The sequence below is a fragment of the Brassica napus genome, chromosome C1 (assembly GCF_020379485.1).
Source record: "Brassica napus cultivar Da-Ae chromosome C1, Da-Ae, whole genome shotgun sequence".
Classification (NCBI taxonomy): domain Eukaryota; kingdom Viridiplantae; phylum Streptophyta; class Magnoliopsida; order Brassicales; family Brassicaceae; genus Brassica; species Brassica napus.
In genome coordinates this window covers 22,455,209-22,474,500 of record NC_063444.1, presented here as the reverse complement: position 1 = coordinate 22,474,500, position 19,292 = coordinate 22,455,209, and the positions used below count along the sequence as shown (strand labels likewise).

The 19,292-nt window shown below is 38.2% G+C and overlaps 3 protein-coding genes across 3 annotated transcripts; 1 reads left to right on the top strand and 2 right to left on the bottom strand.

Annotated features, from left to right (window-relative positions):
* The first annotated feature begins 322 nt into the window (after positions 1 to 322).
* LOC106423993 lies at positions 323 to 2,146 on the top strand. The gene has a single exon (XM_048743787.1). The coding sequence runs from the start codon at positions 323 to 325 to the stop codon at positions 2,144 to 2,146; it is 1,824 nt and encodes a 607-aa protein (XP_048599744.1).
* A 3,311-nt stretch (positions 2,147 to 5,457) lies between these two features.
* LOC111209368 lies at positions 5,458 to 8,674 on the bottom strand. The gene is made up of 5 exons (XM_048743786.1): positions 7,925 to 8,674; positions 7,048 to 7,752; positions 6,393 to 6,778; positions 6,233 to 6,314; positions 5,458 to 6,150 (listed from the first exon to the last, which is right to left on the bottom strand). The coding sequence occupies exons 1-5, from the start codon at positions 8,672 to 8,674 to the stop codon at positions 5,458 to 5,460; spliced, it is 2,616 nt and encodes an 871-aa protein (XP_048599743.1).
* A 4,565-nt stretch (positions 8,675 to 13,239) lies between these two features.
* On the bottom strand, positions 13,240 to 13,938 carry LOC125579887. The gene has a single exon (XM_048743785.1). It carries the CDS (start codon positions 13,936 to 13,938, stop codon positions 13,240 to 13,242), a length of 699 nt encoding a protein of 232 aa, XP_048599742.1.
* Between the last annotated feature and the right edge of the window lie 5,354 nt (positions 13,939 to 19,292).

Here is a 19,292-nt window from a genome sequence, read left to right as displayed (position 1 = left end):
ATGTCCACCAGTGATCATTGGAAACTCAAGGCAAGTTCAAAATTTTCTAGGGTTTTGTAAGAAACATCAGTCAACTCAATTGTGTGTCAGCAATAAAGCAAAGCAAGGAAATCCAAATAAGATCGACATTGATCTTAATAAGATGCCAACTGATGCAAGTACTAGTGAAGAGAACGAGCGAAATCCTTGTGACATTGGGACCGCTTCAAATATTGTTAAGGCGGCTAAGCAAAACGAGAAGAGGAAAGGGAAGATGAAGCAAAGTGAAGTTGATGGAGATGATTATGATGCTGACAAGCATAACGAGAAGAAGAAAGGAAAGATGAAGCAAGACGAGGTTGAAGGAGATGATTATGATGCTGACAAGATCAATTCTGAAAAAGAAAACAGAGAAAAATTGGCAAAGAGTCAGGTGGTGGAATTGGTTAAGACGGGAGATCTTTTCCTCAACAAAACAGTTTTGAAAGCGAGGTTTGAGTTATGTGCAATGAAGCATAACTTTCACTACACAGTTACCAACTCCAATAAATCAGTTTGGTGTATTAGATGCGCTGATAAGGTGTGCTTTTGGGGTGCTCGAGCTGAGTGTTTGAAGGGCTCCACATATTTTATTATTAAGAAGTATGTCGGTGTACATTCCTGCGCACCTTCAAACAAAACCAGTGCCGGAAAGACAGCTTCAGCGAAAACGATAGGCAGTCTGCTAATGCATAAATATGAAGGTATCAAGGAAGGGCCTAAAGCGAAAGATATTGTTCAGATTATGCGTAATGATTATGGATGTGAGATCTCTGATTCTTTAGCATGGGATTCCCGTGAATATGCAGTCAACGCTGTTAGAGGTATTCCAGAGGAAAGTTATGGGAAAATACCAAAATACTTGCACATGCTGCGAGAGGCCAATCCGGGTACACATTCCTCTTACAAGACTGACGTCGATGGTAGATTTCGATATCTGTTTATAGCGTTTGGTCAATCGATCAGAGGCTTTAACACAGTCATGAGGCGTGTCATTGTTGTCGATGGAACATTCTTGAAGAGTAAATTCAAAGGGGTGCTACTGGTTGCAACTGCTATAGATGGAAATTCAAATTTATATCCTATTGCATTTGGGATAGTAGACTCTGAGAATGAACAGTCTTGGGAATGGTTTATGAGACAATTAAAAGTTGTTGTTGCTGATGATAATGGTTTGGCTTTTATTTCGGATAGACAAGTGTCAATAGCGAAGGCACTGGAGAAAGTGTATCCGCTAGCGAGACATGGTATTTGTATTCATCATTTGTTGAATAATGTGATATCATATTTGAAGGGGAAGGGATTAGCTGGGTTGATTTCTAAGGCTTCAAAGGCTTATAGAGTGGTTGATTTCAAGATGACGTTCGCTCATGTTTGCAATATCAGTCCAGCAATTGGAAATTATCTTATGGAAGCAGATGTCAAAAAGTGGGCTAGATGTCAATTTCATGGATACAGGTATGGCATTAGGACAAACAATCCTGCAGAGTCGATAAATTCTGCGTTGCGTTCGCCGAGAGAGTTTCCCGTAATTCCTTTGTTGGACAGTATTAGAGAAATGCTGACACGCTGGTTTTTTAAGCGTAAGAAGTTGATTTCAAAGCACACCCACCGTTTGACCATAGATGTGGAGGAAAAGATTGATAGGAGAATTGGAAAGAGGAAAACTTTCAGAGTTTACCCTGTAACCGATAGCCAGCTGCTTGTTAAAGGCGATACAATTGACTGCTTTGTTGATTTGGACAAACGGACTTGTTCTTGTGGGAAGTACGACCTCTTGAAAATCCCTTGTAGACACGCAATAAAAGCTGGTTTCTTTGTTGGTAGAGAACCATATACATTGACTGATTTTTTGTATACCACGGGAGCTTGGAGAGAAGCTTATCAAGAAAGCATAAATCCCATTTCAGTTCCTGAAGATGGTTGGTCTGTCCCACAAGTTGTGGAAAATTCTGAAGTGCTACCGCCTGAGACAAGAAGATCTCTTGGAAGAAATAGAAAACGCAGATATGAAACTGTTGAAGACAAAATCCGATCATCACAAGGATCACAGGGGGGTCAGTCTCGTAAGTGCAGTAGATGTGGTCTTGGTGGTCATAATAGAGCAACTTGCAAGATGCCAATATAGTGGATTTGTTTGCTGTGTTCTTCACAATTTAGTGAAAGTTTTCCAAACTTCATTTTCTTGATTTCTAGTAACTTTGTTTCTGTTTGTGACAACTTTGTTTCAGTTTTTCTGATTATATTTGCTTGAATTTTAGTAACTTTGTTTCAGTTTGGGACAACTTTGTTTAATTTTCATGCCGTATTAACTTGGTTAGAAGAACGGTCGATCCATCGGTCGATCCTGATCAATATGCAAAACAAACAAAAACACAAACAATCTTTTGATCGACCTGGTACAGTTCTCTCGATCGATCGATCTCCTACCGACCGATCGATCGAAAATATGGATCGATCGATCGGAAATTTGGATCGATCGATTGACAGTTTGGAACGATCGATCCCATACTCTGATACATCTTATTTGAACCGAATTTAACTCAGCAAAATAGAGAGAATATGATAAAAACCTCCATTTATCTTCTCCTACATAACTATACTTAATAGAATGATAACTTACTATATGTTCTATAATTTATAAAAGTTATAATCCAAACTGGACTAATAAAACATGCAAAAAATCCAGATTCGAATTCGAAATGCGCAGAAAATTTACAAAACCGGTGGAATACAATGGAAAGATATAACTGATACTGATCATTGGTGGTCGTCAGGACTGCAGCTCCTACTCTGTCCTGGTGCTCGTCTGCTCCTATGGAGGCGTGAACCTCGCTCTTCATCGGTTGCTTCATCAGATGGTTCATTTCCTGCGTCGTCTCTAGTCATACCAGCTGCCTCTGAAGTCTTTGGAGCGCGGCAGCAGGAAGGAGTAGGTGGACATCTAATCTTTGCAAGTGCACCCCACACAGTCTGCATCATCGTCGAGAGCTTGTCTAATGTATCGGCAATCCATGCGAACTGCTGCTGCTGTGTACCATCTAATGGTGGTGCTCCAGAATCAAACTGACCAGTATATGGTGGTAATAAATACTCCATAGAAGGGTTTGGAGTATGATTGACTGAGATATCCGGGATGGTGTCATCCTCACATTGTGTCTGCGCAGGACCAGAAGAAGAAGAACCACGACGACGTTTTGAAGCTAGTGGAGGAGGCGTGTAAAGAACTTCAGCAGGAGGCATGAACTCCATGTTCTCCACAGACGTCAGAGATGTGATAGCGGGTTGTGGAAGCTTGCAATGAAGGATTGTCCTATCAGGCATGGTAAAACGGTATATTTTACCAAAATGAAGGATCTTGGTGTTTAGGAAGAACTGGGCATCAAATCTGTCAATCGTATCCACACAAGGAGTATCCGAAAGATCAATATCATGGTGCATGAAGATCCGAGTAAGTAGTCTGCCAATAGACTCATCCAAAGGCTTCCTGTCAAGAGGACGAAGACCCCTAAACTTCCTTTCAAACAGCATCTGAGCAAACAATGCTCCCATGTTTACCGAAAGCTCTGCTTGAGGTTCATCTGCAACGTCATACGTCGGCCTGAGAGCTAATGGCAGCCCGTAGTGAATAAGCTGCGCTTCATCTTCAGTAAGTGATCCTGCTTCTGATTTTCCTAGTAGAAGATGACCCATATATTTTGCTACCACTCGCAAGACCGGGTTTCTGAGCATTGCAAGTTTAGCTTCCCGAGATACATAAGAACTGTCTGCAATCTTGCTCCACAACAAGTAAGCACAAGGGAACTTGGGCAAAGAGCATGCCTCATGTCGGGTCTCAAATCCGAATAGTATACACAGCTCGTGTATAGACATCTCATAAAGCAGTCCTCTACATAGGAATGTAAGTTTACCTTTGCTAGCAACTTTGTTTACCTCGGACTTGTAGTGCAACTCAACTGAAGAGAGAAACTGTATAACCAAGTCTGGATATAGGGGTTGTGGATTGTAGCCAAGAGTCCCAAGTCCCATGTTTTTCCACATCTTTTTGACATCCCGCACAATTCCCAACTCCTTTGTAGTGTAATCGCAGATGAACTTTGTTGGTTTCAATCTCATCCGCTGCAAACCATTGTAGAGAATGCAGTGGTAATCACTCCAACCAGCATAGTAATCGCGGTGTGTGTAGGATGCAAGTTCTCTCAGCTCCTTCTTACTTGAGATATGTCGGTTATGAATTGTAGGGAGTTTAGAGAATGGAGTCAATGGGTCACGAGGCCAAGGGGCTGCTTCCCGAGGCTCATCACTTTCGGGCTGCGCTGAGGTCGAAGCAGCTGTTGTGTCACGTGTCTGTGTTGCCGCCGGTGCTGTTTCCTTGGTCTTTTTCTGTCCTCCTTTTTTCACCATTTACTGCACACAACCCTTAACAAATGAGTTCTCAAAGGTAAAACTGAGTAAATTGACATGGACAATGATTCAACACCTATGCAACTCAACAACTAACATTACAGATTTAATTCCAAATTTTCGGAATTTTTTTTTTTAAGAAGTAACCCTAATTTCTTAAATCAAACTTAAAACTACGAATTAAGGCAAGAGCTATATGGAAAATCGTCACTAATCATCACCCTAACACACGATTAAAGCCAAAACGACTTAAAAACACTAAAATTTCACTTTTTGCTATTAAAATTTCGAACTATAAAAGTGGAGATAGAGTTTCATACCTTTACAGATCGACCGAAAGAGTGGTAGATTCGGAATTAGCTCACGAAATCGTATGGGTTAGGCTCAAGAATCGTCCAAATCGGAGTTAAATCGAGAGAGAAAGGGTTTATGAAGGTGGGTTTGATCCCATACTCTCAAGAAAAATTGGGGAAGGAGATAAAAGTGAGGGTTTGATCTAAGTCTCACGATTTTACTCATAAAATCGTGTTATTCCGGTTCAAATTAAGTGGGTATTAAACCGGATTTAACCGATGAAAACCATAAAATCGATTTGAGAAACTTATCTGGGTGCGGGATCGATCGATCCGAAAGACAGATCGATCGATCCGTAAGACAGATCGATCGATCTGGAGGCGATCGAGCTTTGCCGAACGAGCGTACTGGAACAGGTCGATCAAAATATGCTGCGCGTTTTTTGTTTGTTCTGCATAATGCTCAGGATCGACTGCCTGGATCGATCTGGTCCTACACAGAACGATCGATCTATATAGATCGAGCTTTCCGGATCGAGCAGCTTGTGTCGATCGATCGATCTATTTAGGGTGACCGGATTTGCAATTGTTTTTTGTGTTTAGTGAACTTTATGGTTTCTCAATTGATAATGTTATCTTTCATTTTGTAAACTCTAGTACTGAATATAGAAAAAATACCATTATAACAGAAACTCCTAAAATCATTACAAAATAAGTTTAAAAAAGCATAACCAACAATAAATCATAAATCATCAATCTCAACATACTCGACAGGCTTACTATACTTAATAGGTTCATACTTTGACATTCTCTCAATCAGTTCTAGATCATTAGCTGCTTCCCATAGATCCCACATAATCTTTATCCGAGCTCTCCAGATGTTCTCATCACTCACCATAGATATGTCCAACCCAAGCACGTGGCATTCGATGTGTTTTATAGTGTACACACCACAATGACATTGAAGTCGGTTAAGACTACTCATAGGTACATAGGAAACATTGTACGGAGTGATGTGGAGATGCTTCTGTATTGTCAATGACTGCACGGCCTTGACAATCCGAGGAATAAGCTGCGCGAAAGCTTCCACTTCCTTGATTTTTTTTTTACCCCCGCAATCAAACACCTGGATATTCCTAGTCACAAAACTGATGCATAAAGCGATCCAATGGTTGCAATTGACCCAAACAGGAACGTACATCCGATCCACATCAACATTCCACAACATCCGTGTTCTTCCATGGGAAGGCAGTTCACCTTTACCGTATTGCAGTAATAATGGATCCATAGTGTATTTCTTAATACCCTTACAGAAATTCTGGTAATCCTTAGGAATGAGGTCGCTGAAGACGCATGTCATGAAGGCAACACGGTATACGTTCCATCGTTTCAATGTTGTTCTTTCCCGAAAAACATACATTATAGCATCAATTTCCTACAAAAACAAAGACAAATCTGTAATGTATACATTTATATAATAGGTAACATTTTATAGAAATAACCGGTTGAATGCTTACGTAGTTTTTAAGCCAACTGCTGGCAGACATAATACGTCCGGCTAGATCACCGTCTAACATAGATGGACCAATCTGTATAGCTCTGTAAACAAAATACAATGGTAGAGATGTCAATTATTAAGAAAATCAACAGAATGATATATACAAAGGAATAACATACGTTCTTGTATCTTGCCAGTCCTGCATCTTCTTAAAATCTGTAGGATGCACAAACACCAAGCAGCGATCAGGGAAATCTTCGCCGTCTAGCTCTATATCTCGGTCATCTAATCGGACCGCTGGCTTCTTCAATGATTTTAGAAGTTCCAATGAATCTGTTGGCTTCTTCAATGATTTTGGAAGTTCCAACCAATCCAATGAATCTTCGACTTTAGCTTGAGAAGGATTCAAACCTTTCACAAATGTGTCTAATGGAAGGTTCTTCATGCAACTTTCCAAAAACTCTTGTGTACCCATACGAAGATCACTAGCTGATGATTGAGTAACTTTTGCACGAGGTAAATTGACACACGAATCAGCAGTCTTTAACTCTTGGTTTTTTACAGCCTATTGACAAACACGTACAATTACAAATTATACATACAAATTTCAAGTTCAAAATAGAGAATAGACATAAACGACAAGTTCGAAATCCATAATAAACATACAAACTTCCAAATACATATTACATTAAATATAGTCATTACATAAACGACAAGTTTCAAATATATATTACCGCCTCATTCCAAGTTCCAACAACCTAGCTTCAAAGACCTACATTCCATCGCCTAGTTCCAAGCTTTCAACAACTTTTAACTCTTTCTCTTAGTAGTTACCTTTTTCTTTGATGGAGCAGTGCCTTTTTTGCTGGTGCTAGGACCACTGTTGATTTTGGTCATGCTAGGACCGCTTGCTTGATCACTCTTTCCCACCAATTCAGTCACCACTAAAGTTGTCCTGAGCTGTGTAACCTCAGCCTCAATTTTCCCCAATCTGTCGGTTACAACTGTCTCAAATTGCTCAGTTCTCTCCGAAGCTGTCCTGAGTTGTGTAACCTCAGTCTCAATCTTACCCAACCTATCCGAGAACTGCTGACATAATTTCTCCCCAAAAGTAGTAAAAGAAGCTTGTACCAGATCCTCCAAGAAATTTTTCATATCTATGTCAATATTCCCTTTTGATGAAGCAGCTAGGTGGCACAAAACATTTTTCTTCCTTGACTCTGCTCCTCGGTCTGCATGCTTTCTCTTGTTTCTTCCCGAAACATCAGCTGTGCCATCAACATTCCCTGCAACATGACTATTTTCACCTCTCTCAGTATCAGCTGTTTGATCCTCTCCTTTCTCTTCGCCAGATTCCTCAAATTCAGAGTTCGTATCTTCTTTTACTCCCCAAACATGATTGTTCCAATCATGTTTACTATTGATCATATCCAAAATGCGATATACTCTTTCATCTTTCTTCTCATCCTTCTGTACAAAATCAGTTGCCAAAAGGACCACTCCATCTATGTGGGATTCCATGAATGAATGCAAAATCCCCTACAAACAATCAAATCATTAGTAAAGTGAACAAGACAATAAATATTTTAATTTGAAAAATATATGCATACATTTTCTGGGAATAAGTTCTCAACGCCAATGATATCTTCATAAGAACATTTTGCACATCTCTCCAATTACTACACAGTGGACCTGTAAAATTTTTACTGACTTTTGTGCCACAAATCTCTCCTAAAGCAGGAACAACTTCCATTATCCAAATTTGGAAACCAAACAAGAATCCTTCCATCAGATACCCCTCTTTCTGCTCAAATTTATGCATTGTTTTATCAATTTGCTTCAGAAGGAAATCAAACGAATACAGACCCCATGGGTAATTCTGAAGCTTCTCCAAATCTATCGCCAACTTCATGTACATATGCGGGATATTCACCTTCTCATCCTTCCCCATCACCACACCCATAATAACGCAAAGATATATCAGTCTCACCCTATCAACCCAAGTCCAGGTATTGCTCTCTTCCAAATGCTTCTTTTTAATGATCTGCAAATTTATTTTTCCATTTGTCTTTATCTGCTTGCTCCAAAAACCATCATCATCTTTCCATGTCACTAACCCACTGTTATTCTCTCGCTTCACTTTTAGACCAGTGACAGCATGATACTCTTGCAATCCAAAACGCAGAGGTCTCCTAGCGAAAGTGAACCACTTCTCATGTCTCTTGCTTGTCATCAACTCCTTACACAAGAAAGAGCGTACCAACCTCGCCGAAAACTTTAGATCATTCTTCTGGATAACCATAATCTGTGAAAAAATGGGATCTTTCATAACTTCATCGAATTCTGGCTCCATTTTTTCTTTCAGCAACTCGAGAAGTTTTAGTCGGCAGCTCTTATTAATCTTCTTAACGTGAGGTTCCAATCCCTCACCGTATAAACGATTAGGCAACTCCAACTCCATACCTGAAAATTGAAAACAATACAACATATATCTATTAATAACAAATATCACAGCTCAGTTAAATAATGTCTCTTAATACTTTATCAATAACCAATGTCAAAGAATTAGCATTCTCACTGTATTAATTTCAATTTTATGGTGTTTTAATTTTTTTTTTAAAACAAAACCTAAAATTCCTAAATCTATCCCAAAAATATGATTTAAGCCATGATTGTGTACAAAATCTTCTCTAATCATCACCTTAACACATGATTGAAGCCTAAACATCCTAACTAACTCAAAAAATTTACCTTTTACCTTTCTATCTTAAACTCTAAAAAGAAGTGGAGATAGAGTTTCATACCTTTGCAGAACGAACGAAAGAGTGATAGATTCGTAAAAAGCTCACGAAATCGTATGGGTTAGGCCAAATAATCGTCCAAATCAGAGTGAAATTAAGTGAGTTAGGGTTAATGAACTTGGGTGAGAATTTGATTTTGTCTCCCTTTATTCGTGAATGGGAAATTATGGGTTTCATCCCAGAGAAATCGAGTTTAAAGAGTTGAAATCATGCTTGGTCGTTTCAAATCAAGTGAGAATCAATCAGGATATAATCATACAAAACCAAAAAATCGATTTGGGATTCTTTCCTCGGCACGGGATCGATCGATCTATTCTTACAGATCGGTCGATCTGTGTAAATCGACCTTCGCTGATCGAGTGAAATGGACCAGGTCGATCAGTATATATTTCACGTTTTTTTTTGTTTTGAATAATGATCGGGATCGATCGATCCACTACAACTTGTAAAGTGGGATCGATCGATCCCCCTTGTCGAACTCAATATATATCTTTTTTAAAAAATTACAATTTTAAGGGCATTACTGCCATTTTGGAAAACATTAGTCTAATAGGACATAAAGTAGTATAAATTAGTCTAAAGGTGTTGTGAATGAAGAGGGGAACTTGTGTTATTATTACTGTCGACCAAAAGGTCTATATATATACAAGGTATTAGACCGTTATAAGGTCATGTTTATCCTAACAAGATAAGGATAAGGATAAACACTATGTTACAGATATACATGGAATATATACTAGATAAACACATAGTCTCTGGTTGTCTTTATCATGTCCCGGATTGGGCCTGCAGTACGGGCTGGTCCATGGTCGATCATCATTTGGTTTTTAACACTCCCCCTTGATCGACACATCCGGTACAGGTTCATTGCATGCTTAATGTTGCCTCATTAAAACCTCTCCTGAAAAACCCCAAAACCAATGTGGCAAAATGGGAAACCAAGGACAGGAAAAAGAGTACAACACATGAACTCCCCCAGATGAATGCATCACTGTAGTAGACGCATTCCCATCTGGTATCCGAGTCTTCTTGAACGTTGAAGTTGCCTATGACTTGGTGAAGATGATCAGCTGGATTCTCCTTGAATGAACTTGTAAGTCTTGGACGTTGGTATGTCTTTTGGAACTCCATTAAGATGTGGTCAGGATGTACATCTTTGTTGCTGATCACTCCATGTCTTGGTTGAACTGATGGTGCTTCAAACGGTGCTCAGATGGACTTTATAATCTGCAATAAAACTTTACTTGCAGGTCCTTTTTCATGTCCCATGGATTCTCTTTGGTTATATGGCTTTCCCAAAACGTGGACATTCAATATATATTGAGTCATAGACCCAGAACACATACGAACAACTTTACTTCATATCTTTCATTCATTCGGACTTATATCTCTTTGTATGTGCCAATGACTTTATCCATTGTAACCAATCATTCTTTATTTTCTTTTGTTGATCCATGTTGAGCTATAGAACTTGTCTATATTCGTTCATAATCATGAGTGTCTAAGGTCATACCATCAATAATTATTTCCTGCAATGAAACTCATCACACAGTGAATTTGCAGTCATACACTCATGTCCTTTGTACATGGTTATCGATCTTTTCTTGCTTTAGCAATGCTTATAATCATTAAGCCACGACCAGACATCCTTCTGGTCACTATCCTGGTTTATGGTTCTCACTTAGACGTGCTGACTTAATCATACACACATACACACGGCTATGATTTTTCTACAGACTTTCCATATGTAAAACATAGCCTGTTTAATCAATCGATAACTTGTATTATTGAACCTTTGAACCATTAAACCTTTTTCTCTCGGTTGGTCTTTATTATGATCACAAGGAATTATAATATTTTCTGTATGGACTGACTGCACTAAGTAAATACTTAGTCTTTCATATTACTTACAGCTGCTGTATATTACAATCCATAAACAACTTAGGAACAAAGCTTGTTCTATGAAAATTTCTTTCTCATATTTCTATGGTACGTTGATACCTTTATCCAGTGATCCATTTGCTGCTTACTACACCATTATTTCTTTAGTAAATATCCAGACAAAATCAAACTTGATTTTCTGTAGTAGCATCCACCATATAGGAGCATATCTCTTTATAAATTGTTCCTTGGTCCTTGTGAGTATCCTTGTGTAATCAAGCTATACTTGAACATTATTTAGAAGGAACATGGACACACTATACCATGTGGTCATGTCCTTTAATCTCACGGAATTTCTTATCTCACAGGATCCATTCACTGGTTTCTTTCTTAGATGGCTTTTCTGTATGTACATGGTTACTACGCCCATCTGTCTTATAATTACTTTGAATTCTTTGAACACCCCGCGTCCCTATATAGGTTTTATGAGTACTCTACGTGGGTTCATGATCCTCAGGTTATATCCTTCAAATCCCAAATACTACAATCTTTTATGAGCTCTTATGTATGTAAATACATCTTTGGTGTTAACACTCTTTATCTTTAGTTTCATACTGTTCCATACATGATCTAATTAGATTTTGAGATCTTATTATCCAAGACCTTTAAAGACCTTTATACCTCGCAGTTTGGCATCCCAAACTACATGGTCTGGTACCTTAGATGTGTGGTTGCGCAACCTTATTTCTCTGTCTGAACTGGTTTCTCTTATGAACTCGGATTTGTACGATTCTGAGCACCTTTCATTACTTTCCGAGGTTTCTTATTATTTGGAACTTATTTGTCTATCTCTAATAGACATTGTAGCAACTTGATTGTGTCTCTTAGACATCTAATTCGTGGTGCTTAAGCTGGTATGACATAGTCATTTTTCTTTTCGGGTCAGTGTGTCTGGCATATATTTCTGCTAGCTTTTATATCTTTTGATCATATTCTTTTAGAACGTCTAGATCATAATCTTTGGTCTGAGGATCTTGCCAAGACAACTATGGTTGATACCCTTATATTTCTCTTTTACTCTTTACTCTTTATCAGCCTGATAACTTTCTCCTTTCAAAGTTGGATAATCAGATTACTATCTTTTGTAATCTGTGTTCTTGGCCACTTGATTAAATCATCCATGTTTGGCACAAGATACATTATAGTTTCGTGGAGGAAGTCTTATTTATCTAATATATATTCCCAATCCTCATCTGAGGTTCCATCTTAAATGGCACACATATATGTGGTGGAATATTCGTATTTTCTTAAGATGGTTTGTGTATATGTCTGGTTTATGACCCTTAATCATTCAGAGGTGGGAATGTCTATGCTTACATGTATGGCCTGATGTAAATCAATATTTATATACATAATGTCCTTAAGCTTTAGGCTGGACGTGGGTGATGTACCATTAGTGAGGGCTTTAAAGCTTTCCAGCCGTGTATATTATGGTTGTAAACCATGGAATCCGAATTTATGATATGATCATGGACTGTGGGTTTTAGTCCTCTCTCCCCCTCATGAACATACTCATAATTTGTAGTGCTTAGGACAGTGGAGCCTTAGTGATTTTCCCTTTTGTGTACTTATAACACATTGTGAGATTTTATGGGATCACTTTTGTGCCTTAATTAATTTTTCATCATGTTTTGGATCAAGATGGCTAATCTGGTCATGCCATAAGTATTTATTTCGTGGTGAGCCATACTGGTTACCATGGCTTTATGCCTCTTTCATACTGATCCTTAGCATAGAATAAATCAGTAGAAAATATGGGTATAGGCATTCATAATGCTTTTAGGCGATTTTTCAAAAATCTGAAAGGAATCGTATTTTCTTTGCTCACTGGTTCAATGTAGAATGTTATAAATCTTTATAACTCAATGGGTCTGAATAATGTCGTGTCTTTTACCATTGTCAGTACCAATTAATTGATTTCAAGTAATTGTAGGAAGGTAAAGTTGAACCTATACAATCAAGATGAAGTTAAATCTATGCGAGAAATCAATCTATCAGTGAACTGACTCATTAGTCTACACCCAACAATTGATTTTATGTGATTGCAGGAAGGTAAAGTTAGACCTATACAATCAAGGTAAAGTTAAACCATGCATGAAATCAACTATCAGTGGACTGATTATCCTTTTATTAAGGTTTTATTTGTTATTTAATCAAGAATCATCAAGCAAGACCAAACAAGGTAATATATAAAGACAAAATCGTTTTTATTATTTCAATAACATAAATGAATAACAAATAAATCAAATCAGATATGAAAACATAAAATCAGAATGTCGGAAAATTATTCAATGTATAATCCGACCTCATGGTCCATGAGTGTCCACTCGGAATCCTCCTCAGATCTCTTCTTATCAAAAGTGGCTTTATTAGCTTCAGGGATTTTCATCTCACTGTCTAGTACTTCATAATATATCTCCATGATGTCATTAAACCGTCTGATGTTATCCATCCTTTTCTGCTTCTTTTGCTCAATGTCTAATAAATATGAGAACAAGTCATAATAGGTGGTGAAACCTTTGGCCTGATGTGATAAAAACACTTCCTCTGAATGGAATGTGTCACGAGTTTTGTTTAACAAATCCTCGTTTGTTACCAATTCACCACATAGTCTAAGACTATAGGTGATTCTCATAAGATCAGAGTGATAATTGTCCACGGATTCATAATCCTGGAACCTTAGAGCTTCCCATTTTTTTTTGGATTCGTGCAACAATGGCTCACGGAATCTAGAATTCAAAAATGACCAGAGATTATGAGGATCATTAACATATCCAAACTCGTCTCTTAGGTCCTCACAGAGATGGTGTCGCATAATCATTATGGCTCTGTGTCTTTCACACGCAAGGGTGTCATTGCCATACTTGATGCACTTCCCAAGTCCTCTAGACTTCAAGACGACTGAAGTGTTTATAGCCCAATCAAGATAATTATCTCCAGAGAGATCAAGGGCTTTGTATTCTGAGGGGATGAAACACGACATCTGAAAACTTTTGATGGGTTGATCGGTCTATCAGTTAGAGATCTTCCTGGTTAGCTGATGGATTGCTCGGAATTATTGTTTTTGTTTCTGCTTGTTGGAATAGGAGACTGGTATATGGTTGAGAGAGATTTTGGTTTCTGGAACAAATTTTCCGCCTGTATTGTAGCTGAGCGTGGGGGCGCGTCCGAACTCCGATTGATGCGGGGTTAGCGGCGTTGGCTTCGTCTCGTCAAGAGCTTTAATTTGGTATCTGGCTCGTTGTCTGGATCCACCGGAGTTGAGGGATAGAGCTGTTTGAAGTTTGTCGGGAATTAGGGTCTTTACTGCTCGGATTTATTTCTGGTTTTTAGGGTTAGGATTTATGAGAGCAACGTCGTGCTGATAACGTGTTGTGAATGAAGAGGGGAACTTGTGTTATTATTACTATCGACCAGAATGTCCATATATATACAAGGTATTAGACCGTCATAAGGTCATGTTTATCCTAACAAGATAAGGATAAGGATAAACACTATGTTACAAATATACATGGAATATATACTAGATAAGCACATAGTCTCTGGTTATTTTTATCATGTCCCGGATTGGGCCTTCAATACGAACTGGTCCATGGTCGATTATCATTTGGTTTTTAACAAAAAAAACATAGTTACCATTTTTTTTCTTCTAAAAAACAGATTTCCTTTTATTTTATCACTCTGATCGCTGCACATGTTATCCACACTGAATGAAAATATATAAACATACCCTTTTTTTTTTCTTTACGAACCTTCCTTTTTTGGGTAACAGGCATTGTAGTATCCTAAGCCAGAGGCTTAATTTTGAAATGTTTGTCTTCGTAACGCCACGTGACTCATCTTCTCCGTCTACGTGGCCCACCAGCAGAGTCGAGAAGGTTTTTTTTTTTGGTCAAACAGTGGAGAAGGTTAAATTGGCGTTTTGATAACACGTATTAATTAAAGAAGAAGAAACATAACTGTGTGAGAGAGAGAGAGAGAGAGAGCTAATCAATGCATGTTCTTTTTATAGAGCTTTGGCAATAGGAAGCAAAGACAAGATGATTGAAACTAGATCAAAGCGTGGCAACCCAGCTAGGACAACGACATGGACAGATTTGGAACAAGTGGAGAGTGTCTTTGTGGAGATCCTATCGCGTCTGCCACTACAGTATCCGATCATTTCGAACTTTGAACAAGCACTGGTACGGCTCCATTACGAACCGTTTTTTTGCTAGAAAGCAGCTTTGTAGATCTAAGGAGAAGCCTTTGTGTGTTACATGTCCATGCATGGATACTAGGATGGTATTGGATACGATGGAACCAAGGAGTTTCAGAAGATTTCACCTGAATACGATTGATTCAGCTGAATCCATGTACATGGTATCTTCCTTCAACGGACTTATCTGTTGTGTTAATCGGGTCAGGGTCAGAGAAGCAAACGAGTTCTGTGATCTAAAGATATGGATAGTTAACCCTTGTACAGGGGAAACTTTGCTTCTTCCCCAAGGGAGACCTTCGTTTCAGTTTGAGCCAAGTGTTGGAGTTGCTTATGGCTCCACTGACTACAAAGTTTTCCGTATATACTGCTCTGGAAAAAAGTTCCTGAAGAAATGGTATTTGAGAGATATGATTTCCGTGAAGGTCAATTGGATACGGTGTACCGTTACACTCTCGCTTATGAATGTGAGGTGTATTCATCCATCACTGGTGTTTGGGAAAACATAGGCCATGTGCCTTGCGTTCCAATGTATCTCCATCTTAGCCCGTTTAGCTGTGGCCATGTATTTGTGGGAGGAAAGATTTATTGGCTGTCTTCATTAGATGATGAAGCACTACAAGAAAACAGGGGGATTCTGATGGCCGAAATCGTCGGAAATTCGTCGGAATAGCCCGATTCCGACGAATTTCCGATGAACCCGTCCGTCGGTATTGTTTCGTCGGAAAAAAAAAATTCGTCGGAATTTCGTCAGTACTTCCGACGACTTTCTGACGAATACCGAGAAACGTCATTCTGACGAACTTCCGACGATATTACGATGCGGACACACGAGACCAGAGTTCATCGGAAAAACTACGTACCGACGGACAACGTTCCTCGGACAATTCCGACGTAGGGTGATCCTTGGTGTATTCCGACGAACACTGGTCGTCGGAATATACCGACGGACAATTGTCGTCGGAATATACCGACGAACCTGTTTCGTCGGTATATTCCGACGAAATGTGGTTCGTCGGTACATTCCGACGAAATGTGGTTCGTCGGTACATTCCGACGAAATGTGGTTCATCGGTACATTCCGACGGATATATATCCGTCGGTATATTCCGACGACCCTGTCCGTCGGTATATACCAATTTTTAAAACGAATTGATTTTGCATTTTTATATATTTTTTGATATTAATAAATTAAAAAAATCAGAAATTTAAAACTAATAATATTATATAATTTAAATTCATACAAACCGAAATAGGAAAAAAACATTCAGAAAGTTTAAAATTCATACAAACCGAAATAGAAAAGAAAACATTCCGAAAGTTTTAAAAAGCCGAAATAAACTAAGATGAACTCGAAGACATCAAACGATCTAGCTTCTGCATAATCTCGGTGTTGAACTTCTTCTGGGATGCCAACTCAGCAAGGATAGTGGCATTCTCCGAACGGATAGTGGCATTCTCCGAAAGGATAGTGGTGTTCTGCTCCTCCAATGCCCCAATCCGTTCATCTTTGTCATGTAGCTCCTCGAGAATCATGGGATCGGCATACGGAGCTTGCGAAGAAGATGCCGGATACGAAGAAGCACGACGGGCCAACCCAACTAAACGGCCTCCTTTCCTTTTAGGAACCGCCTACAAAAATATTTAAAGTAAGTAAATAGGGACAAGTAAGTAATCGACATTATAAAAAAAATATATTAATAAAAAAATTACCTTTTCAACCATCTCATTTATTTGCAATAGAGACAGGTTGGTTGAAGCTCCCGTAGAGTCGCCGTCATCAGAGAGAGGCTGAGATTGAGAAACTATTTCAGCTTCCACCAAATCAACTACACCTTTGATCACGGGGTCCTGAATTTGACCCGTCGTCTTGTTAGTGTGAGCCACCTTAATGAGTTGGAGACGATCAACGGGATTACCGTCATTTGCTTCGATCTAAAAAAACCGCCATTATTAGCCAAGAAATATATAAAATATTTATTTAAAAAATATAAAGATAAATAATAATAAAAAACTTACAAGTTCATCCTCCTTAGTAGACATAGAGCAAGCGCCGAGGTTGTGCACATACATACCTTTCCCGCCACGATCGCTCTTCCGGTTCCTGGAGTTCCTAGAAGACGTCTCTGCAGTTTCTTCCTTCTCCCAATGAGCTATCAACTGCTCCCACACCGTCCCGTTGATGAACCGTGGCTTCTTGTTCTTCTGCCAAACTGTCTTCCACGCGTTTATCTGCTTTGTGTAAGAGTCCATGGCCTTTTCGTTGAATTTCTTACGGACTGTTTCCGTAAGATCGGAGTGCCAGTTGAACTCTTGCTACAAAACAAACACAATTTAATAAGTAAATATATTAAAAAAATGTAAAAACTTTTAAAAAATGAAGAGTTACTATACCGCAAATTGACGAAACCACAACTCTCGTTCGTCGGAAGGGATCACACTCCACTTTGGATATCCAAAACGGAGCATGGAGTACATCATCTGGTTGATGCTCCGGCTAATGCCATTTTTCGACTTGGTGAACCTTTAAAAAAAAATACAAGTTAGCAAGTTAATTAAAGGAAAAAATATAACGGTACAAATAAAAAAAATACTAACCAAGTGCTATGGCCTCGTCGTGGGTTGGGTTGGAGAAACGGGAGATGCTCTCGACCTGGTTGTTGAACCAATAGATGAACCGGCATGACCCCCGGATCCTGTTGAGCAGCAGCGTGAGGGGCAGCGTGAGGGGCAGAGGGAGCTGGAGCGGGAATATATGCGGGAACCGAGTCATGAGACGATCCCGATGCACGGGAACTGCTCACCGAACTACGTCGAAGACGGGCTGCGGGGCGGGCTTCATCCTCGGCCCTAAAAAAAAAATTAATACATCAAACATATTTTCAAATCATTTCTATTTTTAATGTTTTCATTTATATATTTACAAAAAGTTTTATAAACGTTTTAAAAAAAACTATTAAACCTTTTATATATATATATATATATATGTATACAAAATTATAAAAAATTTATAAATATAGAAAAATGTTGTTAAAAATTTATAAATGAAGAAAAATGTTGTTAAATATTTATATTTTTTTTAAAAAAAGTTTTATTATACATAGTTTATTAGTGGAAACTTATAAAAAATTATAAAAAAATTTAAAATTTTTATTATACAAGATTTACATATATATATATGTATACAAAATTATAAAAAATTTATAAATATAGAAAAATGTTGTTAAATATTTTTAAAAAATTTGAAAAATGTTTTATTATATATATTTCATTACTGGAAATTTGAAAAACGTTTTTAAAAATAAAAAAAAAAACGTTTTAAAAAATCAAAAAACGTTTTTAAAAATCAAAAAACGTTTTTAAAAATCAAAAAATGTACCAAAAAAACTAAAACAACAATCCAAACAACAATCCTAACTTATATATCCTAAACTATCAATCAAACAACCTAAAATCCGAGATCTAACATCCAAAACCCTAAACAATTGAGATTAAAGAAGGTTTGGGATGATTCTTACATGATTTAGGGTTTGGGGGAGGAATCGCCGGTGTAGAGGGAGGAATCGCCGGTGTAGAGAGAGGAATCGCCGGTGAATCGCCGGTGGAGAGAGGAATTTAGAGAGAGAGATGAGGAGATAACGAAGAAAGAAGAAGGAGGAGGGTTATTATATCAGACGATTCCGACGGACACGGGTTCGTCGGTATTCGGTCGGTATAATTAAAATATACCAAATGCCAATTCGCGAAAATTTTCAAACGGTTTGGTTCTCCCGGGCAAATTGAAATTCCGATGGAATGTGTCCGTCAGTATATTCCGACGGACACATTCCGTCGGTATATTCCGACGGACACATTCCGTCGGTATATTCCGACAGAATTCCGACGACTTAGTGTTTAGGGTGTTGATTTCAAGTTTCTAAATGCAAAATCCAAATCTTTGATAATATATATAGTATTTGCATAAAGATTTAACAATAAAAATGTTTTATAACACGATTTTACACAATAACATTTTTTGTAGTGTAAGCTTATATAAATATAATTGTATAAGTATATAATGTTAAGATGAGATGTTATGAAAACAATGATATGCATACATAAATATTTTAATGAGTTGTTATATTTGAACGGTTGCGATC